The sequence below is a fragment of the Monodon monoceros genome, unplaced genomic scaffold (assembly GCF_005190385.1).
Source record: "Monodon monoceros isolate NGI ecotype Baffin Bay Population unplaced genomic scaffold, NGI_Narwhal_1 Super_Scaffold_11, whole genome shotgun sequence".
NCBI classification, from domain to species: Eukaryota; Metazoa; Chordata; class Mammalia; order Artiodactyla; family Monodontidae; genus Monodon; species Monodon monoceros.
In genome coordinates this window covers 71,724,101-71,750,808 of record NW_021703767.1, presented here as the reverse complement: position 1 = coordinate 71,750,808, position 26,708 = coordinate 71,724,101, and the positions used below count along the sequence as shown (strand labels likewise).

Here is a 26,708-nt window from a genome sequence, read left to right as displayed (position 1 = left end):
AGGATCTGTGAGAGATGAAGGAAGGCATCAGTCATGTCTGAACTGATTCTTGAAATGGTTAGCCCAGTAAAGAGGGAAGGAAGCGTTTTTCCAGCAGAGGAAATAGAAGCTCAAAAGGGGAGACACAGGATGCTGTGGGTGGAGAACTGTGATGCCACAGCTCCTTCATTGTGGAATGTGGAAAGCAGAGCACCTCCCTCTCTCCTGTTTTGGGATCTTTGTTCAGGATGCATATTGGGGGAATTTCTTCTTAGTTTTTGAAGCTGGCAGGATAATACAGCTTTCTAAAATAGGACCAGGACTGGTGCTCATAAGCAGGAAATGCATCCTAAGTTTGCTCCTTCCTGACTTTTGCCCTGGAGCAGGAGTGTGGTGAGGCCGGGGGAACTGCAGGTTGGCAATTATGGATTAAATCAGTACACCACAAACTTTTTCTGTAAAGGCCCAGATTATATATTTTTTCACTTAGTTATCTTTTTTTTTTATAGTTTTGCCTGGCCAAATAATATTTCAGACTTTGAGAGCCATATGGTCTCTTTTTGCAACTGCTCGATTCTGCCAATATTGCAGAATGCTAATCTACTGATGCTGGGTTGTGGTGAAGGAAAGTACAGCGTTTATTGCAGAGTGACAAACAAGGAGGATGGGGAGCTAGTGTTCAAAAGACTCATATTCCCCAATGGCTTTCAGTGCAACATTAGGGGTGAGGGTCCCAGGGTGTGTGATCAGCTCCTGGACATTCTTCTGATTGGTTAGTGGTGAGGTAACTGGGTGACGTTTCAGGAATCTCAATCATCGAATCTCTGGCTCCAGCCAGTCTATGGTCTAGCATTTGCAGTCAGCAGTTTCCATCTGGTGGGGGTCCTGGTTTCTGTGAAAACAATTTAAGAATGTGCATCAGCAGTGGATGAGGGCAATGTTTTCTTAGCTGGAGTCAAAGGTTATCAATCACCTTAGGTACTTTTCCCCCCAATTTTATTTGTGGTAAAATACACCTAACAAAATTTTTCATCTTAACCACTTTTAAGTGTACAGTTCAAGGGTATAAATGCAATCATAATGTTGTACAACCATCAAAAAAAAAAAGAATGTGCATCAGAAGGTTACCTATATCCCTCAAGGAGAAGATAGGAATCCTGTAACTCTTTTTATGGCTGACCTATTGTTTATTATTACTTTTCTTGCTTGACTGATTTTCCATTTTTTGAAACATTAACTGCTAGAGTCTTTTCTTTAGAACTCGGAAAGACCTAGGAGACTAAAGCTTTTTTCACAAGCAAGAAGCCAAGTTCACAGGATCTGTCACTGGACCGCCCCCCACCCTTCACCCCAGGGTCCAGCTCAGTTTCACCGGCTGCTTACTAGCTGTGTATCCTTGGGCCTCTATGGGCCTCAGGTTCTGTGTCACTTTCTAAGATTGCAGCGCGGTTAATAAGAGCTGACGCGTGTTTAAGTGCTTTGTAAACGGAACAGAAACAAACCAGTCTTTGCCGAAGTTATGGTCACTGCAGCTCCGCCGGTTCTGGTCCAGCATCCGGCGCGCAGGCGCGGGTAGGGCAGTGCGAGCACGACAAGAAGGGCGGGTCGCACAGCGCAGAGCGCGCAGCCGCCGCACATAGGGTCAAAGGCGGCGCTGTCGCCCTGGCGACCATTTCCCAGCTCCGTGGCGCCGCGAGCTAAGCCTTCTTCGGGAGAAATACGGGGCCAAGAAGCTTAGGCCATGTCGGTCGCCGCATCCTTCTCAATGCGCACGTCCTTCTCTGCTGTCGAAGGGTTGCCTGAGACTGAGAAGAACGCTGGGGAGTCCGAGAATACCTATATTCTGCGGCCCATTTTCCAGCAAAGGCGGGTAGCAGACGCGTTGTGGCGTGGCCGACCTGCGTGACTAATGCTTCCTGCAGGCAGAGCTTGCCTGATAGCCGGGGCGTCCCAAAGGAACCCGCGGGTGACGGGCGGGGTGGGGCGGGGCGGGCCGGGAGAGAGGGGCGGGGCTAGAGACAGAGGGGCGGGCCGGAGAGGAGGCCGGGTTTTGCGGGGGAACAGGCGATGGAGGAAGGGACAGGACCGGGGAAGTAGGGACTGGGCGGGAGAGGGTGGGGCGCTGTTCTCCTTGGGCTCCCAGCTGCAGGGGGCAGCAGAGGACCAGACCTGGGGTTGCAGGGTTAACGCGCCGGGAGGTAGTCCCTTAGACAAGCACAGTATGGATGGTTGACTCTAGGAGATCCAGAATGTGGGCACAGAGGAATTGAGATAGTCGCATGGCAGAAAACAAGCGGCTTGCATCGAATGCCATTCAGCCCTGTTTCGAGGGTTACTGTGTGCATACGTGTGCCAGAAAGCGCTTACTCTTCTTCAGGGCGCGAGACCTGTATGTGTACAGTCTTACCTAAGTAATATCTGGAGGCTTTTGGCCTGCCACCCTAATACCTTCCCAGAATTAAGGCACAACGTCTCCTGCAGAGGACAGTCAGTTAGGGCTGTAGGATCCATCACTAACTTCATTTTCACAAGATTAAAAAAAATAATTAAAAAAATGACTTTCCTAAGCCCTTTTACTGTTTTTTGAAACTAGATTCCTGAATCAAATGCTTGGCAAATACTAGAACCCAGGAACTTTAGTTATAATGTGATAAAAAAATTCATGTAGCAGTTTTATGGTGGGTAGAAGGGACATTAAAAAAATATGTTCAGTTATCTTGGTAAAAGATTCTAAATACATAGAATGCCATTCACCTGTGTTTCTGTTGTAAAACAGAACAAGATTAACAACAAATATATGTTATGTAGGAATAGCTCTATGAGATTATTTGTGACTCGTTTGAAGAAAACTTTTAGCATTTTACTGAGAGTGGAAAAGGCTTAAGGGAAGAGCCAGATATAGTATGTTTGTTAACAGGAAGACCACATTTTGAACAGATCAAATCCTAGAAATTTGTCCATGATTCTAAAGTTCGCCTGTGAGAATAAGCAAGCAAGAGACTAAAGAGAATACTGTTAAAAAGAAATAAGGGGCCGCTAGTACTACCAAACCACATTATAAACACAAAACTTAAAACATTCTGGTAACTTGGCACATGATAGACAAATCAACTGATAGAATATACAGCTCAGGGGCTTCCCTGGTGATCCAGCGGTTAAGACTCTGCGCTCCAAATTCAGGGCGCCCGGGTTCCATCCCTGGTCAGGGAACTAGATCCCGCATGCCACAACTAAAGATCCTGTATGCAGCAACAAAGATCCCATGTGCCACAACTAAGACCCCGCACAGCCAAATTAAATAAATAAATATTAAATATATATATATATATATATATAGCCCAGATAAAGGAACCTAGTGTTGTAATATGTAATAAATACAACTAAAATGCTAATAGTATTGTTAGGGTGGTGAAATGAGGGGAGAATTTTTTCTCTGTCTTCATTTATTCAGTAATTAATTTCTTCAAAAAATATTGTCTACTATGTGCTGGATAGTGTTCTAGCAATGGGGATATAACAGTGAACAAAACAGATAAAAATCTCTGCTCTTTGGAGCTTGTGTTCTAGCTGGGTAGAAGGACAACAAACAAGATAAATGCCTAAGTGAACCATATAGTGTATCAGATAGTAATAAGTACCGGGAAGGGAGATATAAAGTGGGAGGAGGGTGGTTTGAAGTTTTAGAGAGGGTGGCTAGGGAAAGTGACTTTTGAATAAAGACTTGAAAGAAAGCAAGGAGCTATGCATATAAGGAGAGGAATTGAATTTCAGGCAGACGTTAACAGCAACTGCAGAAGCACTGAGGTTTCCATGCCTGGTGTGGTCAAAGAACATAGGGAAGGCCAGTGTGGCCTGAGTGGAGAGAACTAGGGGCAAAGTAGTAGAAAACAAAGTCAACGAGTTTGGTAGGGTAGATCATATGGGACCTTGCAAGTAACAGAAGGTTGCTTTTACTCTGAGTGAGGTGGGAAATATATGGGGTATTTTGAACGGAGGAGTGTCATGATCTGACACGTATTTAATAGCACCAGTCTAGTTGCTATGTTGAGAACAGGATTTAGGGACAAAGGCAGAGACAGAGAGACTTGTTAGGAGGCCATTGTAATCCAGGAAAGAAGTAGTGGTAGCTTGGAGCAAGGTGGTGGTAGTGGGGTGGTGAGTGTGATTGAATTTTAGATTATTTTGAAGGTAGAACTGATAAGATTTGCTCATGAATGGGATGAGGGCTGTGAGAGAGAAAGACAACCAAACTGACACCAGGGTTTTTGGCTTGAGAGGTTGGAAGAATGGAGTTACCATTGACTGAGGTGAGGACCTTGTTTTGGGGAGAGGAGATGATCAGAAGCTCAGTGTTGGATGTATTAAATTTAAGTTGCCTACTAGACATCTGGATGGAATATGGGTGGGAATATGTGGTCTGAAGTTCAAGGGAGAGGCTGGAGATACAGGTTTGCACTATGACTTGTTTTCTTAATTTGTTTTTATTACTTTTATAATAAAAATATGAAAAAGAAGGAATAAATGGTTGTCATGACAAAAAACTGGGAGAGGTTAAGCTGCGAAGGTAAATTAGGGTTTTGGAATTACCAACTGGATGTTTCAAACTGTTTCACTTAGGTTCAGACCCTCTGTGGTTAGAGACTGTATCCATGCTGTGCTCAAGGAGGAACTGGCAAATGCTGAATACTCTCCAGAAGAAATGCCTCAGCTCACAAAACGTTTATCAGAAAATATTAAAGATAAATTAAAAGGTAATGGTGGTAATTGGAAATGACTTGTTCCCTTCAAACATCCAATTTTACTCATTTGCCTCCTTCTTTATTTTTAAATAAGGGACATAACTGTGGATTCTATTAAACACACATTTTTCTTCACTGTCTAGTCATCTCAAGTATTTGGTAACTTTTACTCATGTAGGTTTCTGTAGATGGTGGGAAAGAGCAAAGGTGTGAAATACCTAGTTGTACCGAACTACTATCCAAGAATTCCCAGTATGCAGAAAGACCAGAAAATACAGGGGCTCCTTTCCCCCATAATTTTTGGTTGTTTTTTCTACCAAGATATCAAGTCCTCAGCCTCCCATCAGTACCCTCACAGTCTGACCTCAGTGCATCTCTCCTGCCAAATCCTTAACTACTTGCCCTACTCAGCACTCCACTCCTGCTTCACTCTACATCTGCAGAGTAGATCTTGTGCTTTTCCTCCCTGTTCTTTGTCTCTCTACCTCTCTCAGTCTCTTTTGTTAATAGTGTTATACAATCTGAAAAGTCCTTTCTATCTACCCTTTAAAATTTTAATTTAATTTAATTTTTCTGGCTGCACCACGCGGCTTGCAGGATCTCAGTTCCCCAACCAGGGATTGAACCTGGGCCACGTCAGTGAAAGCCCAAAATCCTAACCACTAGGCCACCAGGGAACTCCCTATTTACTCTTTTTTAAAGATTTTTTTTGGAGGGAAGAAATGTCTTTGTAATCATAATACATTTTCATTGTAATAAACCTGGACAATACACATAAAGTGTTTTTCTGTTTGGTTTTTTTTTTGCGGTACGCGGGCCTCTCCCTGTTGTGGCTTCTCCCGTTGCGGAGCACAGGCTCCGGATGCGCAGGCTCAGTGGCCGTGGCTCACGGGCCTAGCTGCTCCGGGGCATGTGGGATCTTCCTGGACCTGGGCACAAACCCGTGTCCCTGTGTCCCCTGCATCAGCAGGCAGACTCTCAACCACTGCGCCACCAGGGAAGCCCATAAAGTGTTTTTTTTAATGATATAAAAGTCTGTTGTCCATGGTAGTTACTATTTAATACTTTGATGTATTTTTATTAATATGTTTTAATTTTTAGAAATAAAAAATATAGAAAAATACTAAGAATAAAATAGCAATTCTCTTTCCATCATCCAAATTAACTGTTAGTATATTAGCATTTTTGTTTTCATATTTTTAGTGAAATTCACTATTAAATTATTGTAAAAAAATACATGCTTGTTATAAAAAAATAAAGTGTAGAAAAATAATTAAAATTAGAAAAATCACTCCTAATGCCCCCACCCAAGAAGAATCATTAATATTACATGGCCATCATACCAGTCCTCTTTTCTATGTATATATACAGATAAATACTTTAAAAACAATGGTATACTATAGACTGTTTCCCATAGTGTTACAGCATTCATTCTATATTTAAATGGAATGATTGCCCACTATTTAGTCCTTTCACCATGGTATTTCCATTGCTGAGTTCTTTTTTCTGGTTCAATTCTTACCTGATGAGATTTTATTGTAAGTTTTTTCAGGAAGGGCTCAGAAATGCTGTATTCCCTGGATTCTTTCCTGTTTGAGAATGCCTTTAAACGAGAATATATTTTGGATGAATATAATATTTTGAGTTAATTATTTTTTGAGAATTTTATGGATGTTGCTTCACTGTCTTCTTGCATTGAATGTTACTGTGGAGAAATCTGAGGTCAGTCTGACATTCTCTGCAGAAAGAATCCTGTCCCTAACCTTGATGCTCAGTAGTTTTTCTAGGGTATGGCTTGGTATTGAGCATTTTATGTCCGTTAATCTGCAGATTTTATTTTTTCCATATCAAGGAAATTTTCTTGTATCTCTGAGTACATTTCCGGTTCCATTTGTTAGATTATCTACCTTAGGACACCAAATATTGATGCGTTGAATCATCTCTGTCTTCCACATCTATTATCTTTGCTGTAATCTCTTCCTTTTTCTTTGACATATACTTGTGATCACCTTGTCAGTATTTGTTTTCATTTGTGTCTGTCTTGTCTCTTGCCATTTTTAAAAAAAAATATTTATTTATTTTTTGGCTGCATTGGGTCTTCGTTGCTGTGCGTGGGTTTTTCTCTAGTTGCAGTGAGAGGGGGCTACTCTTCGTTGTGGTGCGTGGGCCTCTCATTGTGGTGGCTTCTCTTGTTGCGGAGCACGGGCTCTAGGCGTGCGGGCTTCAGTAGTTGTGGCTCGCGAGGTCTAGAGCACAGGCTCGGTAATTGTGTCACACGGGCTTAGTTGCTCCGTGGCATGTGGGAACTTCCGGGACTAGGTCTCGAACCCATTCCCCTGCTTTGGCAGGCAGATTCTTAACCACTGCGCCACCAGGGAAGCCCCTCTCTTGCCATTTTTAATTGATTAGCTCTGCACTAATATCATGTGAGTATTCAGTTCGTTTCCTAGGCCTATAATCTCCCCTTTCATCTTTCTGTTGTTTTGTAATCTGATTGAGTTCTTATTTTACTGAATTTGTGGGCTTATGTTTTTTTTTTTTAATAAATTTATTTATTTATATTTTATTTTTGGCTGCGTTGCGTCTTTGCCGCTGCGTGCAGGCTTCCTCTAGTTGTGGCGAGCAGGAGCTACTCTTTTTTTTTTTTTTTAAATTAATTAATTTATTTATATTTTATTTTTGGCTGCGTTGGGTCTTTGTTTCTGTGCGAGGGCTTTCTCCAGTTGCGGCGAGCGGGGGCCATTCTTCATCGCGGTGCGCAGGCCTCTCACTATCGTGGCCTCTCTTGTTGCGGAGCACAGGCTCCAGACGCGCAGGCTCAGTACTTGTGGCTCACGGACCTAGTTGCTCCGCAGCATGTGGGATCTTCCCAGACCAGGGCTCGAACCCGCGTCCCCTGCATTGGCAGGCAGATTCTCAACCACTGCGCCACCAGGGAAGCCCGGGCTTATGTTTTTCTATATTATGAATCAGTTGTGAGGAATTTCTCTTTGTTCCTTGATTTATATTATATTATCTCCTAGGTTGAGTTTTTTGGTCTTTTAAGCAGTACGTTTCTTTTCTTGTTATTCTTTGGTTTGTTTTTGCTGTTGTACCTTTGCATATTGCCATTCAGCTTCTTTTAATTTTGTTCTGATGTGGTGTGGGTGAATTTTTTTTTTTTTACTCTCCTCCCACTGTATCTAAGACTATTTTATTTTATTAATTTTTTTTATTGAAGTGTAATTGATTTACAATGTTGTGGCAATCTCTGCAGTACAGCAAAGTGACTCAGTTATACACATAGAGACATACTTTTTTTAATATTATTTTCCATTATGGTTTATCACAGGATATTGAATATAGTTCCCTGTGCTATACAGTAGGACCTTGTTGTTTACCCATTCTATATATAATAGTTTGCATCTACCAGCCCCAGATTCCCAGTCCATCCCTCTCCCTCCCTCCCTCCCCCTTGGCAACCACAAGTCTGTCCTCTATGTCTATGAGTCTCTTTCTGTTTTGTAGATAGGTTCATTTGTGCCATATTTTAGATTCCACGTATAAGTGATATTATATGGTTTTTCCCTTTCTCTTTCTGACTTACTTCACTTAGTATGATAAATTCTAGTTGCATCCATGTTGCTGTAAATGGCATTATTTCATTCTTTTTTATGGCTGAGTAGTATTCCATTGTATATATGTATCACATCTTCTTTATACATCCATCTGTTGATGGACATTTAGGTTGTTTCCCTGTTTTGGCTATTGTGAACAGTGCTGCTATGAACATGGGGTGCATGTATCTTTTTGACTTATAGTTTTGTCCAGATATATTCCCAGGGGTGGGGTTGCTGGATCATATGGTAATTCTATTTTTAGTTTTCTGAGGAACCTCCATACTGTTTTCCATAGTGGCTGCACCAACTTACATTCCCACCAGTAGTGCAGGAGGGTTCTCCTTTCTCCACACCCTCTCCAACATTTGTTATTTGTAGACTTTTTAATCATGGCCATTCTGATGGGTGTGAGGTGGTACCCCATTGTAGCTTTTGACTTGCATTTCTCTAATAATTAGTGACGTTGAACATCTTTTCATGTGCCTACTGGCCATCTGTATGTCTGTCTGTATTAAGGTGTTCTGCCCATTTTTCAATTGGGTTGTTTGTTTTTTTGTTGTTGAGCTGTATGAGCTGTTTGTATATTTTGGAGATTAAGCCCTAGTCTGTCACATCATTTGCAAATATTTTCTCCCATTCCGTATGTTTCTTTTTGTTTTTTTTATGGTTTCCTTTGCTATGCAAGAGCATGTAAGTTTGATTAGCTCCCATTTGTTTATTTTTGTTTTTATTTCTATTGCCTTGGGAGACTGACCTAAGAAAGCATTGGTATGATTTTTGTCGGAGAATGTTTTGCCTATGCTGTCTTCTAGGAGTTTTATGGTGTCTAAGACTATTTTATTTTTCCCTCAGAACTGTGTTTTAAGTGATGGGCATTTAATATTCTAGCCGCATTTCTAAAGCATGGGTATGAGAAAAGGAGGAAGAGGAATGGGTAGAGAAAGGAGGAAGCTCAGCTGAGCTGTGCGCACTGTTTTTTAAAAATAACTTGGGCTCTGTCTCCTTCTGAGATTTTACTAAGTATACTGCATTAGGGTTCATGTCCCACAATGGAAGGGTTCCTATAAGTGTTCAGATTGTTTGCCTAATTTACTGTATAATCCTGGAGCTTTTACTTTCATCAAAAAGAGTTGGCTCTGGGACTTCCCTGGTGGTACAGTGGTTAGGAATCTGCCTGCCAATGCAGGGGACACGGGTTCGAGCCCTGGTCTGGGAAGTTCCCACATGCCACAGAGCAACTAAGCCTGTGCACCACAACTACTGATCCTGCGCTCTAGAGCCCGCGAGCCACAACTACTGAAGCCCACGCGCGTAGAGCCCGTGCTCTGCAACAAGAGAAGCCACCGCAATGAGAAATCCGCACACCACAACAAAGAGTAGCCCCCACTCACCACAACTAGAGAAATGCCGTGCACAGCAACGAAGACCCAACACAGCCAAAAATAAATAAATAAAATAAATATATTTATATATAAATAAGTTAAGCTAAATTAAGAGAAAGATTATTTTTTTAAAAAAAGGGGTTGGCTCTGTCTCAACTTTGCCTGTTTCACTTTTTTCTTCTTCACTGTTTCCCCTATTCCTTCGTCAGAAAGGAGGGAAGATAAAGATGCCTATTCAGTTTTCTGTCCCCCAGGTTTGTTGTTGGGGAGAATTTTCAGGATTTTGCTGTTTCAGCAGTATAGTTTTGGGGGAAGCAGCTGAGTTGTCCTAGGCCATACCAGTATTCTCCAGAATCTTATGGTTTATTTTCTATCTTACTGAACAGCTTGCAGTTTTCTAAAGATCCCATGCTCTATGTCTTTGCATATGCTATCCCCCTCCATAGAATGGAGAAACATTGTCCATCTGGTAAATTCCCACTCGTCTTTCAGGACTCAGCTCACTTATCGCACCCTCCAAGAAGTCTTTTCTGGTCATCCTTTCCCTGTTGCCCAGTCAAAGGGAGGAGCCATCCAGTTCTGTGCTCCTAATGTACCTTATACATGCCTCTCTTTGAATTATTACTACGTTGCATTTTCATTTTATTTTCCATGTTTGCCTTCCCAACTACTATGAGTTCTTTAAGGCAAGAAGAGCATCTTATTTATCTCTGTATCTTGAGGTCCTAGCTCATTTCCTGACTTAGAGTAGGGGAGAAAGGAAGGAAGCTAAGACCTACTGAGAGTCTACTATGGAAGAGAAATGGGTAGAGACCGGAGGGAGCTTGTCTCTACCCACTTCCTCACAACACACCCAGGAGGAAGGTAGTGATATTCCCATTTAACAGTTGAGGGAGATTTAAACTAAAACGTTAAATAACTCGTCTAAAGTTACACACTTACTAAGCTTATGGTTAGAATTTGTCCTTAAGTCTGACTCCTAAGCTTATAATCATACTCAGTAAGGGCTTGTAGACTGAATGCTTATGTTCATTTCTAGGCAAATTTGCCTTCGGTAAGTAATTTTACCATATATTTGCTTATAGATAACTTTCTTATTTTTTCTTTCCAGAAATGGGATTTGACCGATATAAAATGGTGGTGCAAGTAGTGATTGGAGAACAAAGAGGGGAAGGTGTATTGTGAGTAGTTGGCTTTTCCTTCTTGTTTTTATTTTTATATATTTCTTATTGGGTGTTCATCTTCTCGACAATCCAGTAAGATAGTGTCTTTGCAAGAGTGAGAGGAATGGACGGTATAATAAAATGCAGCTGTGAACTGAAGAGATCCTGGTACTGAGCAGTGAGGTTGACAGTCTGGGTGAACTCCATGGGGTAACTCACTTCTCATAGTATCTGTAGGCTAGTACGTCTTTCAGGGTTTATGTATATATGCTCCCAAAGAGAGTGTAGGATTATGTATATATGTTTCCTCCCATATTCCTTGTTGCCTGGTTTTTGGTCCTACCATTCTCCTAAATTAATATCTTTAAAGTTGTCTGAGTGACAATTTTCATAGCTATTGTTATTGGCCTGGGCTTCTGTTTTTTAAAATTCACTCTGGTTTTTTTGGCCCTGATGTCACTTGTGTAACTTGTTTCTCTTCTGTTTTTCTAACTGATTATTCTCTCCTAAACTGGTTCCTCTTTCTCCCCTACATCCCCAGCTGTGAGCTTTCTTCAAGACTCAGTTCTTATTCTTCTGCTCTTCTGTGTGCTTTTTCAATGAGCTCATTCATTCTCATTACCTCAAACCATCATTCCTGTATTGGCAAGTTCGAAATCTGTATTTCCTGTCTTTTCCTGTGCCCAAGTGTTAATCTCCTGTTTCCCTTTGTAAACAGTGCCTAGTCCAGTATTTTATAAGAAAGTATGAAAATATTTGCTGGATGAATTAAAAAAATACCTTGTAGATACTATCACTGAGAATTTTCACTATAGAATGTTAGCTTGGGAGGAGAATGCAGATTCTTTCTGGTGTCCGGTCCCCTTATTTTATGATGACACTTATGAGGTTCAGCATGATTTGCCCAAAATTCTAGATCTGGCTGGCGTCAGGCTCACTAATAGAGCCCAGGCTTCTGACTCCTCGCACAGTACTCTTCACCGTGGTGCCCTCTACCATTCGGTCAAAAGGCTTCAGTAGAGTTCTTCACCACAGAGAAACTAAGAAATACCTTACTATTCTGTCATCTCAGAGTCAACGTGTTCAAATAGAGTTGCATATTTCTTTCCCCTTCCTCTCCTCAAATAAGCCTCTCATTTTCATTTCTCTGCCTCCTGCCTTATTACCAAGATTCCATTGACTCAGGCTTAAAAGTGTGGAACTCTCTTTTATCTTATGTAGCCATTACTCTCTCTCATTGCACGCACTGTAACCTGGATGCCAGGGTTGCTTAGCAGCCCCTTATCAGCACTTCCAGACTCTGATCTCTCTCCTCTGCAATTCACACAGCAGACCAGTCTCTCAGAAGTACACCCTCACCTCCTTTTCATAAACTCTATAGAGTTTATTTCAAATCCTGTATAGTATAAAGTCCTCAAACTTGTCCTGACTGACTTTGTTCAATGTGATCAGGTTAAACTCTAAAGCATGGCATATAAGGCCTTCCCCACTTCCTTTTAAAACTTTTATCATCTAAAATTTTAGGCATATGAAAAAGTACATGGACTAAGGAACTCCCATATGTCTATTACTTATCTTTAAGGTTATTAACACACACCCATGTTGTTTCATTTATACCTCCATCTACTCTCCCTGACCCCACCAGATTATCTTGAAGCAAGTTCTAGTCATCATATCATTTAATCTGTAAGTACAACAGTATATATCTCTAAAATATAAGGGCCCTTTTCAACATAATAAAATATCACATGTAAATATTGAAAATCCTTAATATTATAAAACATTCAGTTAGCTTTTAATTATTCCCAGTTGTCTCATATATACATGTGCATGTATGTATATGTGTGTTTTTGTGCGTGTGTATGTGTATTTTTTTTAGTTTGTTCAGGTCAGGATACAGACAAAGTCCATGCATTGCATTTGGTTGATACGTCTCCTAAATTTCTTTTAGTCTGTCATTTTGCTTCTTCTCCCTCACCCCCCTTTTTTTTAACCTTGCCATTTATTTGTTGAGGAAATTGGGTTGTTTGTCTTGTAGAGTTTCCTACATTCTGGTATTTGAGGATTGTATCCCCATGGTATTGTTTAGTACGTCTTCTAGCTCCTGTATTTCTTGTAAATAAGTAGTTAGATCTAGTCTTTTTTTTTTTTTTTTTTTTTTTTTTGGTGGTACGCGGGCCTCTCACTGTTGTGGCCTCTCCCGTTGCGGAGCACAGGCTCCGGACGCGCAGGCTCAGCAGCCATGGCTCACGGGCCCAGCCGCTCCACGGCATGTGGGATCTTCCCGGACCGGGGCACGAACCCGTGTTCCCTGCATCGGCAGGCAGACTCTCAACCACTGTGCCACCAGGGGAGCCCAGATCTAGTCTTAATCAGTGATAGGTTTGAGTTTTGGGCAAGAATAGTACATAGGTGTTTAGTATACATTCTATTGCATCTTATCAGGAGGCACAAAAATGTCTGGCTCTTCGTATATTTATTGTTAAGATTGATCATGGAGTTCAGATGTTGTTGGATAGATCCATCTGTTTTAAAGTTCCCTATCAGCTTTACCATTAATGATTTTAGCATCTGTCCTAGATCCATTATTCATCACAGGTTACAAGATAGTGATCTTCTATCATTGTTCTTTATTTATAAGCTGGAATTCTTCTATTAAGAATGACTTTTTTGGGCTTTCCTGGTGGCACAGTGGTTGAGAGTCCGCTTGACGATGCAGGGGACGCGGGTTTGTGCCCCGGTCCAGGAAGATCCCACATGCCGTGGAGCGGCTGGGCCCGTGAGCCATGGCCGCTGAGCCTGCACGTCCGGAGCCTGTGCTCCGCAACGGGAGAGGCCACAGCAGTGAGAGGCCCGCATACCGCAAAAAAAAAAAAAAGAATGACTTTTTTTTTTTCATTTGTTTCATTACAATGAGATACAGTTTGTATAGGAAAGGAGGGATAAATTTACCTATTTTCAGAGTAATGAATTGGTTCCCTAGCATCCTCCCAAGGTTACCAATGAGTTTTTTTTCTATCCATGAACCCATGGTTTTAAATATATGTGATGTGTTTAAATCAATTGCAGTTAGTATCTTCACTGAAGCTCAAATTGTCCCATCTTTGGCCATTGGTAGCTTCTTCTTCCCCTCCCCTCCCCTCCCTTCCCTTTCCTTCCTTCTCTTCCTTCATTCCTTGTTTTGTTTTGTTTTTGAAAAAACACAGACGCTTTATTTCTCTTCTCAAAACACACCAGACAGGAGTCCCAGCCTGGTGAGGTGCTTCCCTGCTGTCAAGGATATAGGCCCTCCTGTTTTGCCCTGCTGTATCCTCATCTGCATGGTTGAAGATGGCTCAATACTACATTTATTTACATTCCTTAAGGGAAAGAGATAGAAGGAAAGCATATATGCCTTTCCATTTTCAGTACTTTAAAGATGTGATTACATTGTCTTCTGATTTCAGTTGGTTCTGTTGAGAAATCAGCTCTAAGTCTTATTATTGTTCCTTTGGAGGTGATGTGTCTTTCTTCCTAGCCACTTTAAAATGTTTTTCTCATTGCCTTTTGACTATGAAGATATGTGGTTTTCTTTGTACTTATTCTACTTGGGGTTCTCAGGGCATTTTGAATTTGTGGGCTCTTGAATCTGTTTTGTATCAGATTGGGAAAAGTCTTAACCATTATCTTTGTTTCTTTTTTTTAAATAAATCTTTTAGAATAATTTAGATTTACAGAAAAGTTGCAGAGATAGGACAGAGAGTTCTTAACTACTTCACATCCATTTTCTTCTATTATTAACATCTTCTATTAGTATGGTACATTTGTCACAATTAATGAACCAATATTGATGCATTATTATTAACTAAAGTTCATACTTTATTTGGATTTCTTTAGTTTTCGCCTAATGTCCCTTTTCTGTTCTAGGATCCTATCTAGGATACCACATTTCATGTCTCTTTAGTCTTCTCTTGGCTATGACAGTTTCTCAGACATTCCTTGGTTTTGATGACCTTGACAGTTTTGAGAAGTACTGGTTAGGTATTTTGTAGAATATGCCTCAAATGGGATTTGTCTGCTCATGATTAGTTTGGGATTATAGGTTTTCGGGAGGAAGATCACAGAGGTAAAGTGCTGTTCTCATTATATCATTCATTTCAGGGTACATACTGTCAACATTACATATTACTGTTGATGTTAACCTTGATCCCTGCCTGAGTAGTATTTGTCAGGTTTTTCACTCTAAAGTTACTCTTTCTTCCCCTTTCCATTCTGTACTTTTTACAAAGAAATCACTATGTGCAGCCCACACTTAAGGAGCAAGGAGTTATGCTCCACCTCCTTGAGGGCAGAGTGTCTACATAAATTACTTGGAATTTTTCAGCATAAGAGATTTGCCTGTTCTCTCTCATTTATTTATTTATTCAGTCATTTATTTATTTCAGTATGGACTATAGATTTTTATAATTTGGATTATAATCCAGTACTACTTTATTTTGTTGCTCAAATTGTTCCAGCTTTGGCCATTGAGAGCTCTTTCAGCTGACTCCTGGGTTCCTTTCACATACCCTACTATTGTGGGTTTTTTGAGCACAACCTTATTTACTGGCACTATAAGATGCCCCACCTTATCCATTCCCTGCCCCAGCCCTAGAATCAGCCATTTCTCTAAGGAGCCTTGGTTCATTGTATGGCAGAATGCATTAGAAACTAAGATCTGGGTGCTGTATATATGGCTATTATCTTTTAAAATATTACCTGTGCTTCATTTGTTCTCTGCTATCCTTTATGGACTCCAATAACAAGTATTTAGATCTTTTTACTGTAATTTATGATGCTCTTTTCTGAATTTTTGTTTTTTCTCTCTGTGCTTCAGTTTGGATATTTTTCTATTGACCTGTCCTTCAGTTCACTAATCCTCTTTTCATTGTGTCTAATCTGCTATTAAACCCACCAACTGAATTCCTAATTTGTTATTATATTTTTCAGGTCTAGAATTCCCATTTAATTCTTTTTTCATAAAAATTGTTTTTTGTATATTCTAATTGTATAGTGAAATTCTTTATTTTTTATCTATGTTCTCCATCCTCCCTCTCTCCTCCTTTTTTGCATTCTGGTCATAACAGTGCTTACGCTAGTATCTGGATCACATGTGAGTCTGTTTCCTTTGATTATTTTTTTGTCTTGTTAATCTTTCATATGGCTCTGTCTCTTGGCATGCCTAGTTTGAGTCCTGGACATTGTGTTAAAAAAAAAAACTGTAAAACTTCCAGATAATATTATTTTCCTCCAGAGAAGTTTAACCCTTTCCTTTGTAATTCAGGTAGATATTCTACCGTAATCCAATCAGATACTGAGCTGAGTTGAGGTTGGGTTGCTGATTTGATAAGTCTCTCTCTATCTTTAGCTCACCCTTCTGTCTTGAACATAGCCCTTCAGATCTTTCAACGAAGAACCTGGAGTGTTCATTGGAACCCCAGCCTCAGCAGGTACTGACTTTTAGTCCTTTCCTCAGGATTATTCTTCATTTCAGAGGCTTCTTTTTTAATGAATTAGTTTCTTTAAAAAGCAAAAATATATTATTTTACAGTTCTGGAGATCATAAATTCAGAATGGGTTTTGTGGAGCTAAAATCAAGGTGTTGGCAGGACTGTATTCCTTCTGGAGGCTCTGGGGGAGAGTCCATTCCCTTGCCTGTTCCATCTTCCAGAGGCTACCTGCATTCCTCAGCTCATAAACCCTTCCTCCATCTTCAAAGCCAACAGCATTGCATCTTCAGGTATCTCTTGATTCTGACCTTCCTGCCTCCCTCTTTCTTTTATAAGGACCCTTGTGATTACATTGAGCCCACCTGGATAATCTCCCCATCTGAAGATCCTTAGTTACACATCTGTAAAACCATTTTTGCCATGTAATATAACATATTCACAGGTTCTGGGGTTTAGGACATAGACATATTTGGTGGGGGGCCATTATTTTGCCTACCACATATAGCTTTTTAGGTTCCTGCTTATGCAGTTTCAGAATTCAGCACATGTCTTGAGAGGAAACCTACTATGTGACCGGCTCAGTTCTACTCTCTCCTTCTTCACACAGATCTTGGTCCCTCAAGCCTCCAATTTTATCCCTCCCGGCCCTGCAAGACTGCCAGCAGTCCTGCTGGTTTCTTTTTCCCTTAGTAATTGGTCCTGTACCTGGGCAAAGCCCAGGCTCTCAGCCTCTAGCTCTGTGCCCAGAGCTGGCAAATGCCCCAGGGAGAACTTTGCTGCAGAATATCAACTTACCTCATGTGGTTCACCTTTCTCTGGAATTTTGGCTCCCCTAGTCCAATTTGCTTCAGCAGCTCTCTGATTCATTTTATTCGGTTTTTCTAATTGACTTGGTGGGAGCATTGGCCTGCTACAAAGTGTTCCATCATATTTCTTCTAAGTCTTTTGACATAACTTTATCAATATAAATATATATACACATATGTGTAAAAAAATATATATATATACATAAATGTGTGTATGTATATTTTTAAATATAACATTCTTTTAAAAAAATTTATTTATTTATTTGGTTCACCGGGTCTCATTCGTGGCAGGTGGCCTCCTTAGTTGTGGCGTGCGAACTCTTAGTTGCAGCATGCATGTGGGATCTAGTTCCCTGACCAGGGATCGAACCCAGGCCCCCTGCATTGGGAGTGCAGAGTCTTAACCACTGCACCACGAGGGAAGTCCCTATAAAATTCTTTTTGATATAGCGCAGGGTTTTGATATGACCCAAGTGTCCCAGGTTTATCTTGTACATTTACAGCCGTGGCCCTAGAATTGGCCATTTCTCCAAGGAGCTCTGGTTCCTTTTATTGGGAAATTGTGTAAAGAGACCACAATTTGAAAGCAAAGACTTTGTTTTATGCATCTTTGTATCATTTGCACCTAGCACTTTGCTCGTATATAATACTCAACAAATACTTATTAAATACATTTTTATATTCATGCTTTCACTTGGTTCTGCTCAGCTTAAGCGCTACTTCCTTCATGAAATCTTCTTTGGCTTTTTCTCCTCTCTAAATTCTCTAAAATTCTTTAGCACTTCTACAGATTTAATTCAACGATTGTGCATCTTGGACTTGAAGGCTTGATCTAGATAGACATTATAATCCCTTTTAATCCTAATAACCTATAAATCAGCACCAACAATACATTATCTTATTCTTTTGGTGTGTATTAATTTTTTTTCACCTATTTAAGCTGAGAATTGTTTGAGGACAAACCGGATTTTATTCTTTCTGGACAAATGGTACTTGCTAAATAAATACTTGTTGATTGATCAGTTAAGTGATTAATTTTATTTCATACTGTTACAGTTTGGAAATAGGTGGAACTTTTTTGACTTAAGAATGTGTGAAATATTAGGCTGGGGGGAGCTCTTCTATGTAAAACTGAAAAAAAAAGTCTTTTAAAATTAAACCAATATAGCATGGTGTATATATAACTTTCTCTACAGACTTGAGGCTGAACCACCTAGATTCAAAGCCAAGCTTTGTCACTTACTATATAAATGACCTTGGACAAGTTTACTTAGTTTCTCCGACTCTCAGTTTCCATGTTTATTAAATGGATATAATAATAATGCCTTTCTCATAGGATTGAGTTAATACATGTAAAGCTCTTAGACCAGTGGGGCACAAAGTGCTCAATAAATGTTAATGATGAATCATATACATACATTTAATTAAAAAAATTTAAAATTACTTTTTAAACTTAACATTACACTGTGAACATCTTTTCATGTTCTTAAAGTTTTTTTTTTTTGTAAAAAATACCTTTAATGGCTGCATAGAATTTCATTGCTAAGAAATACCTTAATTTTGTTTACCAATCCAATACTTCTGGGTATTTAAGTTGTTTCCACTTTTAAATAGGCTTTTATTTTTACTGACATTTTTTCTTATCCAAGAACTGGGGAGAGGAGAATGGCTAATTTTAGAACTTAGAGGTAGTATAGCATCCTCTAGAGATAATACTGGATTTAGAATTAGTTAGAAGATTGAATTCTAGTTCAGAGTTTGCCCCTTTCTTTTCTGTGACTCTATAAAATGATCAGGTTGGACTAAATAATTTGTTGGGTCCTTTCTAGACCTACCTTCTCATATTATTGTGCAGGAATTGAGCCCATTTTAGCCATAAGTCTTAGGTATTATTTCCTCTAAAAGTCATACATAGATATCTTACCTGAAATAATCTATAACAGAGCTTCCCACCCAGACTACCAGTGACTTAGGCCATCAGGCAGCTATCAGAGTCTGAGGCTGCTAGACCCCTGGGCTGGTCACCTCCAGCTGCAAGCAGCCTTATCTATGACTCCAGTCCCTTCTAGTTTACCCAGTATACTCTGCTGTACAAATATGATTTTCTGTATGTCATCTCATTCTGTGAAAAGGTTTGGAAGCACTGATGTATAAGAATGTATCAAGGAAAACTTTTGCTTGTGGCAGATATATATAGTTCAGATCCTTGTTATATTGTTGATAATACTCTATTCTTTGACGTTTTAGCATGGCTACTCGCTGTTTCTGGGATGCTGACGCTGACAACTGTACTCATGATGTTTTCATGAATGTAAGCCTATTTGGAACCCTTTTTTTCCTTTCTCAAGGTCACGTGGGCATTCCAAATCAAATCACTTACTATTTGTTAAGATGTGAGGACACTTTATTTATTTATTTTTTTTGGCCGTGCTACACGGCATGTGGGATCTTAGTTCCTCAACCAGGGATTGAACCCGTGCCTCCTGCAGTGGACTGCCAGGGAAGTCCCTGAGGACACTTTGGTTTTAGACATTTGTCTGAGACTTCTTCTGGATAAGATGATTTTACTGTTCGTTTGTGTTATTAAAGCAGAAACACAGAGTGCTGCTTATAGGCAAGGATACTTTATGATGTAACTCTTCACAAGTTTGAATGTGGAAATCGCATATTATTTATTTGGTGCTAATAGACATATAGCAGTTTGCTAAGCTGCAAAGAAATTTGGGTGGCAGGGATTCCATGAGCAAAGGTGATTCTTCTTTCAGTAATAAAATTAATTACTTTATCTTAAAGCTATTTCTCAAAACTAAACAAAAGAGGAATTTTTAAAAAGAGGTTTCATTTAAACATTGGTATGTTATTGACATGAATGTCATGTATTTTAATCATATGTTGTTATTTTATACTTGCTTCCAGAAATATTCCCACCTTCTATCCAAATGCTCCCAGGTTGTGAATTAGTAGAGTCAGAATTAAAGTACAGTAGAGTAGAAAAGAACTAGATTGGGTGAATTAGGAGAGAGGTTCCATTTCTAGCTCTGTAACTTTCTAATTAAATGACTTCAGGTAAGTCATTGAACTTTCCTGTGGTTGTATCAGTAACACTAGGAAGCTGTACTAGATTTTCCTAAAGACTGGCTGTGGCTGCCTAAGGATAATTTGAGGAACTTTTTAAAAATACGGATGCCAAGGCTCTGCTCAATAGATTCTGATCAAACAAGCCAGGGGTTGGATCAGTGACTCTGAATTTTTAAAAAGTTCTCCACATGATTATACTCACTGCCAGGTATGGAAGCTGCTTGTGTAGATGATCTTAAGGTACCTTTTGGCTCTAAAATTCTATGGTCCTACCAAAGTTTTATTTTATGCCCAACTGCCCTAGGGATCAAAGACTGAACAGTGGGAAGTACTATGTAAATCTTCATTTATCAGCTTTCTAGGGGAAGGGTAAATAAAGCTCAGGTGGTGGTTTTTCCTGCTTTTTGGAGTTAAAACTGCATATTTCTCTGAGTCCTTATATAATACAGTTCATTCATTCAACAAATAATTCTGAGCTCCTATTATGTGCCAGCTTCTGTAGTGGCCTATATATATATATTTTTAAAAATAGATTTATTTATATTTTTATTTATTTATTGTATTTTTGGCTGCATTGGGTCTTCGTTGCTGTGCGCGGGCTTTCTCTAGTTGCGGTGAGAGGGGGCTACTCTTCGTTGCAGTGCGTGGGCCTCTCATTGCGGTGGCTTCTCTTGTTGCGGAGCACGGGCTCTAGGCGTGCGGGCTTCAGTAGTTGTGGCTGCTTTAAAGATTATCAGGATCAGGTTTTAGAATACAGGATTAGTTGGGGCGCTGTCTAAAAATAATTTTTGAAAGCCTGATCTAGGTTGCTGACTTAGTCTACTGTATCTTTAGTTCAGTTTGTCGAGTGTTTATTTAGGCTTAATTTTTTAGAACTTAAAGTACTTTATTTGGGAGAAGATCCCAGGAAGGACCAATAGAATATGAGGAAATGAGAGAGGGGAGAGAAAGGCATATACTATTGAGCTGATAATTGCTGTGGATAACCAGGGCTCAGTCCTGATGGAGAACTCTGGGTGGCATTGTAAGAACAGTGCCAGTCAAAGTGGGGTCCACAGACCAGTGCCAGTCTATGAACTGTTTGTTATAGGTCTTCAATAAGATAAGTACATAAATTATGTGTAAGGGTTTAGAAACGCTCATGGAATTTGACAAAGTAATTTTATGTTCATTGAATCTAATAAGTTTTGGTTATATTTGTATGTTTCTTTTTTCATTTCATTTTCTTAGTTATTAATTTCTATTGTATTTTATGAAAGTATCAGTTCATAAGGGATTGGCAATTAAAACAAACAAAAAAATAGGTCCCTCACCACAGATAGCACTGTTTGAGAACACAGCTCACAGTAATTCCTTCCAAGAAGCCAGGGAACTGGGCTAACCACGGAATTTGCTTTTGGTTAATAATCGGGTAGTGGAACTCATGTTTTCTCCCATCATTGCCAGGCTGGAGGTGAGGTTGGTGAGTTAGGAGTTGTTGAGGCAGGTGGAACTCCTGTAATAAGTACGTAAAAAGTGTTTTAACAAATTTAACTAGGATCTGGAACACATTTTGAGATTCTGAGTTAAAAGATGGACAAATGGGGGCTTCCCTGGTGGTGCAGTGGTTGAGAGTCCGCCTGCCGATGCAGGGGACACAGGTTCATGCCCCGGTCTGGGAAGATCACACATGCCACAGAGCGGCTGGGCCCATGAGCCATGGCTGCTGAGCCTGCGCGTCTGGAGCCTGTGCTCCGCAATGGGAGAGGCCACAGCAGTGAGAGGCCCGCGTACCGCAAAAAAAAAAAAAAAAAAAAGATGGACAAATGAATTTTATCAATTAAGAACAAACAACCAGATATCATTTGTCCTTATCCAGAATTTATGACAAGGTGCTGTATTTTCGTTATTTGTGAAACTATAATATCCTTGGGTTGGGTAATGCATTTACTCCAAGAAACTCAAAGCATTTTAATTATATTATTTCTTTGATAAATCAGGAAAAACAGGAATACTTGTTTTATGAATAAACGTTACATAAAGTACATTAGTTTGCATTTTATTTCTTCATTCAAAAAATATAATTCTTTACTCATCCTACCCTTTTAGCAAGCAATTTTGTAGCTACCCCGAGGCAAGCAAATTTATAATTATACTCTGGAAAACCTGTTTCTTAAAGAAGGGAAAGAGTCTTCATGATTGAAAATTGGCAAAGATCTGAGATGTTAATTTCACGTCCGTGCTGCCTTTCGTCCTTCATTAGTACTAACATTCTGGATTTGTGTGTTTGTTTTCTGTTTTGTTTGTTTTTTTAGGACAGTTTATTCTGTGTTGTAGCGGCATTTGGCTGTTTCTACTATTGAACCTTTGAAAGCTGGAAAAAGATATGACCATGAAGAAATACGAAGTTTTTTATATTGTTAAATATCTTGACAAAATAAAGTTGGCAGTTTGGCAACGGAGTCTGTTGAGTTTTAGGCCTTATAGTTTAATGTTTTGATTTCTTTATAACATGTTATTACATTTGGAAGGTAGAGAAAAAAGTAGGGAAAATTCATAATTCAATTGTTCAAACATAACCGGTGGTGTTTTGTTGTTTTTTTTTTTTGCATGGTTAAAAAAATCATGTATATAATTTTGTAACCTGGTTTTTCACTTCTCATAATGTCATGTGCAATTTTTTTGCCATTTTATTTGATCGCAGTTTTCACTAGCATACTTTAATAGTTGTACTTATTCCATTAGGTTATACACCATTGGTTATTTTTGCCATGTCCTTATTGAGGGACTGATTATTTCTAATTTTTCACTATTATAAATAACACTGAGATCAGTTTATTTGTGCATAAAGTTTTTTATCCTACATTTTTTTGGAAATGAGGAATATCAAATAATATATTATTAATCAAACATAACTACAGTGAATTCCCATATAGGAAATATTAATATCACCTTATAGCAATTATAGGAAAAGAGCTTAAGGAAATTGGAAAACTCCAGTTTCTTAAAGACAGTTTTGTCAAAAAAGGTTGGAGTTTACTCTCCACATGTCAAGATGCTCCTTAGGTCAATATGCAGTGTCCTAAGATCCTCTCAGATGGTTTCAACCTAATCATTGCCAAGACGCCATCATGGACAGAGTTGTCTGTAGGCCATCAAGCTGGTGAGGGTTACCAGGTTCTGGGTAGGACAGGCTCTTGCAGGTACAGTGCATACACATACACATGGAGTTCAGGTAGGACACCAACTGCTCCATCAACTACAACGTGAAAGGCCCTGTATGGAGGGCGATGTGATCATACTGTTGGAATCAGAGCAAGAGGCTCAGAGACTACGTTGATCCTGCTGAGCCCTGGATGTCTGGTTCAAGCACTTAGCCCATGTTTAGGATCAAACTTGTTTCAAGAAGCAGATCTGAATAACTCTGTATATCATTTTTCATGGTGAATTATTGGAAGCATTTCCTTTAAGATCAAGAAAAAGGGAAGGATGTCCTCTCTCACCACTTACACTCTATATAGTGCTGACATGCAAAGTTCCAAACAGTCTCCTTTTTTTTGCTCTGAACGTGAATATCATTCCTGGAAATGCAAACTGGCATCCGTTCACTGACCACGCAGAGGAACTGATCTTTCTAAGCCACAGAGTCAAGTTTTGGAAACCTGCTAGTGCTGGAGGGTCTCCTGCAGAGGCAGGAGGTGGCTGTGGCTCACCGTGGGGACAAGGACACTGGGAGCAGAAGTTCTGGGAAGTACTCGTTGGCGTGAACCCTCCCGGAGTCTGCCATTAGCCCCACTGCTTTTCCTACATTTTGAATTACTGCTTTTATCTTTCACCCAGTGTTTTTGCTCAGCTCTTGCCACTCTACACTTTCCACAGCTTGTTAGTTTAAACATGTATTTGTTTTCTCCAGGGTTTGCCCAGTGTCAGGGTCAGAGTTTCCAGCCTGTATATGAAATTAGCTCTCCCTTAAGACCCTCGGAGATTATGTTGGTTACTATCCCAATCCCCACTTTGTTTTTTTTTTTTTATGAAAGATAAAAGTTATATTTATAAACATGCTAAAGAATACATTAAAAGAAACAAAAAAGAATGAGGAAAAATAAACTGTCTTAATCCTGTTATACATAAACATCGTTTCTATGGGACTCTACAGTCCACTTCAACAATATTCAAACAACAAAATCCCCATCATTGAAAGAGCTTCAACACTCCTTTGGAGCTGGCTATTACAGAATTTATCCTGCATATCGGGTATGCATGAAAAACATCCTGGAGACTCAGAATATCTGCAAACATGAAACTGTTTCTCTAAATTGCATTTATTGGTCATGAATCCCGTAAAGGGGGGTCAACTACAACTTGAAGCTTGTCATCTTGCGGTGGGAAAGCAATTTGAAGCCAAAGGGCACCTTGCTATAGTTCATTCATGTGGCTCTAAGTATATTCTATAAGCTTCTCTTCAATGCCAAATATCTACTGAGAATTAAAGAGGAGATGAAACTTTCTAACCAATTCCAAGAATTCATGTAATAAAGGGTAATCATTACAGAGTTTATATATACTCGGTTTTCTTAAAGCCATAGATTTTATTATAGAGAGGAGAAAGAAAATGGCATTAATAGATCAAGCACATGAATTCCAGAATACTGAATTCCTTTTCCTCTTAACAACCAATTACATCCATGGACTGCAAAATTACAGCCACTGCAAAATTTTTAGTGTTTTGCATCTTGTCAAAGAAAGACCAATATTTTTGCCTGAGTGTCCCCTTAACCTTATGAGCTATTATTTTTTAACTTTCTATAAAACTTCTTTTCAAATAATTTATTAATTATAACAACTGGGAAGAGCAGTGTGAGGACCTGAATACTTCAACCAAGCACTGAAGGCAACAAACTTCCTTAAACATGCTCTCCTGCCTGGATTTTTATATATTAAAATAACCTTTCTCCCTCACTTCTCCAGGGGTACCCAGAAAAGAGTGGCATTTCTTGGCCATCACAAGTCTCATGTAGAATCTTCTCTGTTCTTCAGTGTCCTGACAAAGGCCTCTGGACCTGTAGCTCATGCCTCTGGTCATTCAGTCTTGTTCTCAATAAGAGAGATCTCCAGCACAGGTAAAAGTAGCTGAAAGGCATCCTGAATGTAGGAAGCACCGTTTGATGCCTCTAGAAATACTGCAGTGATTAACGGATTAAGGACGTCTGCCTTTTCCTTGACCCCAGCAGTTGTTAGGCAGGTGGTGAACTCTTTAGACAGAGAGGACAACTCTTTACACAACACAACTGTCATCTGGGAAAGGGCTCTGCTCCTTTCTATGGCTGTTACTTCCTGCTTCCTGCCATGCAGAACCAGAGCCCGTTTGGTGAAACAGTTCAATTGAGCAGGCAGTCAGTTCTGCTAGGCTCCTGACTGCAAATGCATGGATATCCTCTATTGAATTGTTACTGATTTGCTCAATTTTTTCTGCTTCCAACTGTTTTTTTCCTTCTTCCTTCTCTTCTAATGGTTTGGCCAGAGATGTCCTGATCCATTCACAGGCTGTATTTCTTGCCCTAGTAAGTTTCTCTGGTTTGGAGGAGACATGCAGCTGGGAAAATACCTCTGTTATCTCTTTGGTAAAGTCTTCATCCCCTTTCTTCTCTTCCTCCTCTTCCTCACAGAACTCTGCTAGGGAAAATGCTTCTTTGAGTTGCTCCAATTCACATTTTAGAGTCTCCAATTCTTCTCCACTTAGAGAATTAAGAATAGATTTCACCTTTATTTCACTTTCTCGGGAGAGCATCTCCAGAGCTTCTAGATGTGAAAGGCCTTGAAATTCATCAAAGAGTAGCCCATAATGAGTTTTCTTGTCCGTTTCCATGGTAACCTCATTGGTGGTACATAGCTCTTCTTTCTCCTTCGCCTCTCTTAAAACCTGAGACAGTGTGGAAGTCCGGTTCATCAGACCCTTGGTTCTTTTAAATCCAGGATCCCCTTCTGCTATTACATCCATTGTCTTTTTCCCAATGAATTCTAAGGCATCCAAACCCCCACTGATAACACTCTTTCCTGTACTCTGAACAGCAGTAGAGATGGTAGAGACTACCCCAAATGGCCCACTCATTGGAGAGGAGTTTTCATTCTCTTTGGCACTTGTCTCTCCTGTTGCATACTGGACTTCAGATGAAATTTCACTGGGACTAGGGATTCCAAGGGAAGTCTCTGCCTTCTCAATGACATTTGAAATACCTTGTCTTTGCCTGCAGCCTGTGATGTCTGAACAGGGAGAACGTCTGAAGTCTCAAGGTCACTGGAAGGTTTGGACTCTGGTCTTTTCCGAGTAGAAGCTACAGGTTCTGATTTACTCTCTGACTTGGCACTTTGGTCAACTGACTCAAAATTCTTGGTTGGCTCACAGTTCTCATCTTCAAGGATGGAAGTTGCTTCAGTTATCACTTCAGTCTCAGTATCATCTTTATCCAACATGATTAGATCATTGCCCAGCCCGCCGCCATCCGCACCGCCACCAC

The 26,708-nt window shown here is 39.9% G+C and overlaps 1 protein-coding gene and 1 pseudogene across 3 annotated transcripts; one reads left to right on the top strand and one right to left on the bottom strand.

The window, feature by feature from the left end:
- Positions 1 to 1,606: 1,606 nt before the first annotated feature.
- TCTEX1D2 (Tctex1 domain containing 2) lies at positions 1,607 to 22,652 on the top strand. 3 transcript variants are annotated; one of them, XM_029213765.1, is made up of 6 exons: positions 1,627 to 1,845; positions 4,597 to 4,730; positions 10,811 to 10,880; positions 16,273 to 16,330; positions 19,384 to 19,447; positions 22,509 to 22,648. In XM_029213765.1, exons 1-5 carry the CDS (start codon positions 1,721 to 1,723, stop codon positions 19,411 to 19,413), a joined length of 417 nt encoding a protein of 138 aa, XP_029069598.1. In that variant the 5' UTR covers positions 1,627 to 1,720; the 3' UTR covers positions 19,414 to 19,447; positions 22,509 to 22,648. The 3 variants fall into 3 exon arrangements, with proteins under 3 accessions (XP_029069596.1, XP_029069598.1, XP_029069597.1); XM_029213764.1 differs by having other exon boundaries at positions 16,249 to 16,330; XM_029213763.1 differs by lacking the exon at positions 16,273 to 16,330 and having other exon boundaries at positions 1,607 to 1,845; positions 22,509 to 22,652.
- A 2,462-nt stretch (positions 22,653 to 25,114) lies between these two features.
- Positions 25,115 to 26,676, bottom strand: LOC114891039 (annotated as a pseudogene).
- Positions 26,677 to 26,708: the final 32 nt, after the last annotated feature.

What these genes read in the sequence shown, in the direction of transcription:
- TCTEX1D2 (XM_029213763.1), top strand. Translation starts at nt 1,721, where the DNA reads ATGTCGGTCGCCGCATCCTTCTCAATGCGCACGTCCTTCTCTGCTGTC. An exon ending in TATTAAAGATAAATTAAAAG is followed by an intron (nt 4,731 to 10,810) that starts GTAATGGTGGTA and finishes TTTTCTTTCCAG; the next exon opens with AAATGGGATTTGACCGATAT. An exon ending in CTCATGATGTTTTCATGAAT is followed by an intron (nt 19,448 to 22,508) that starts GTAAGCCTATTT and finishes TTGTTTTTTTAG; the next exon opens with GACAGTTTATTCTGTGTTGT.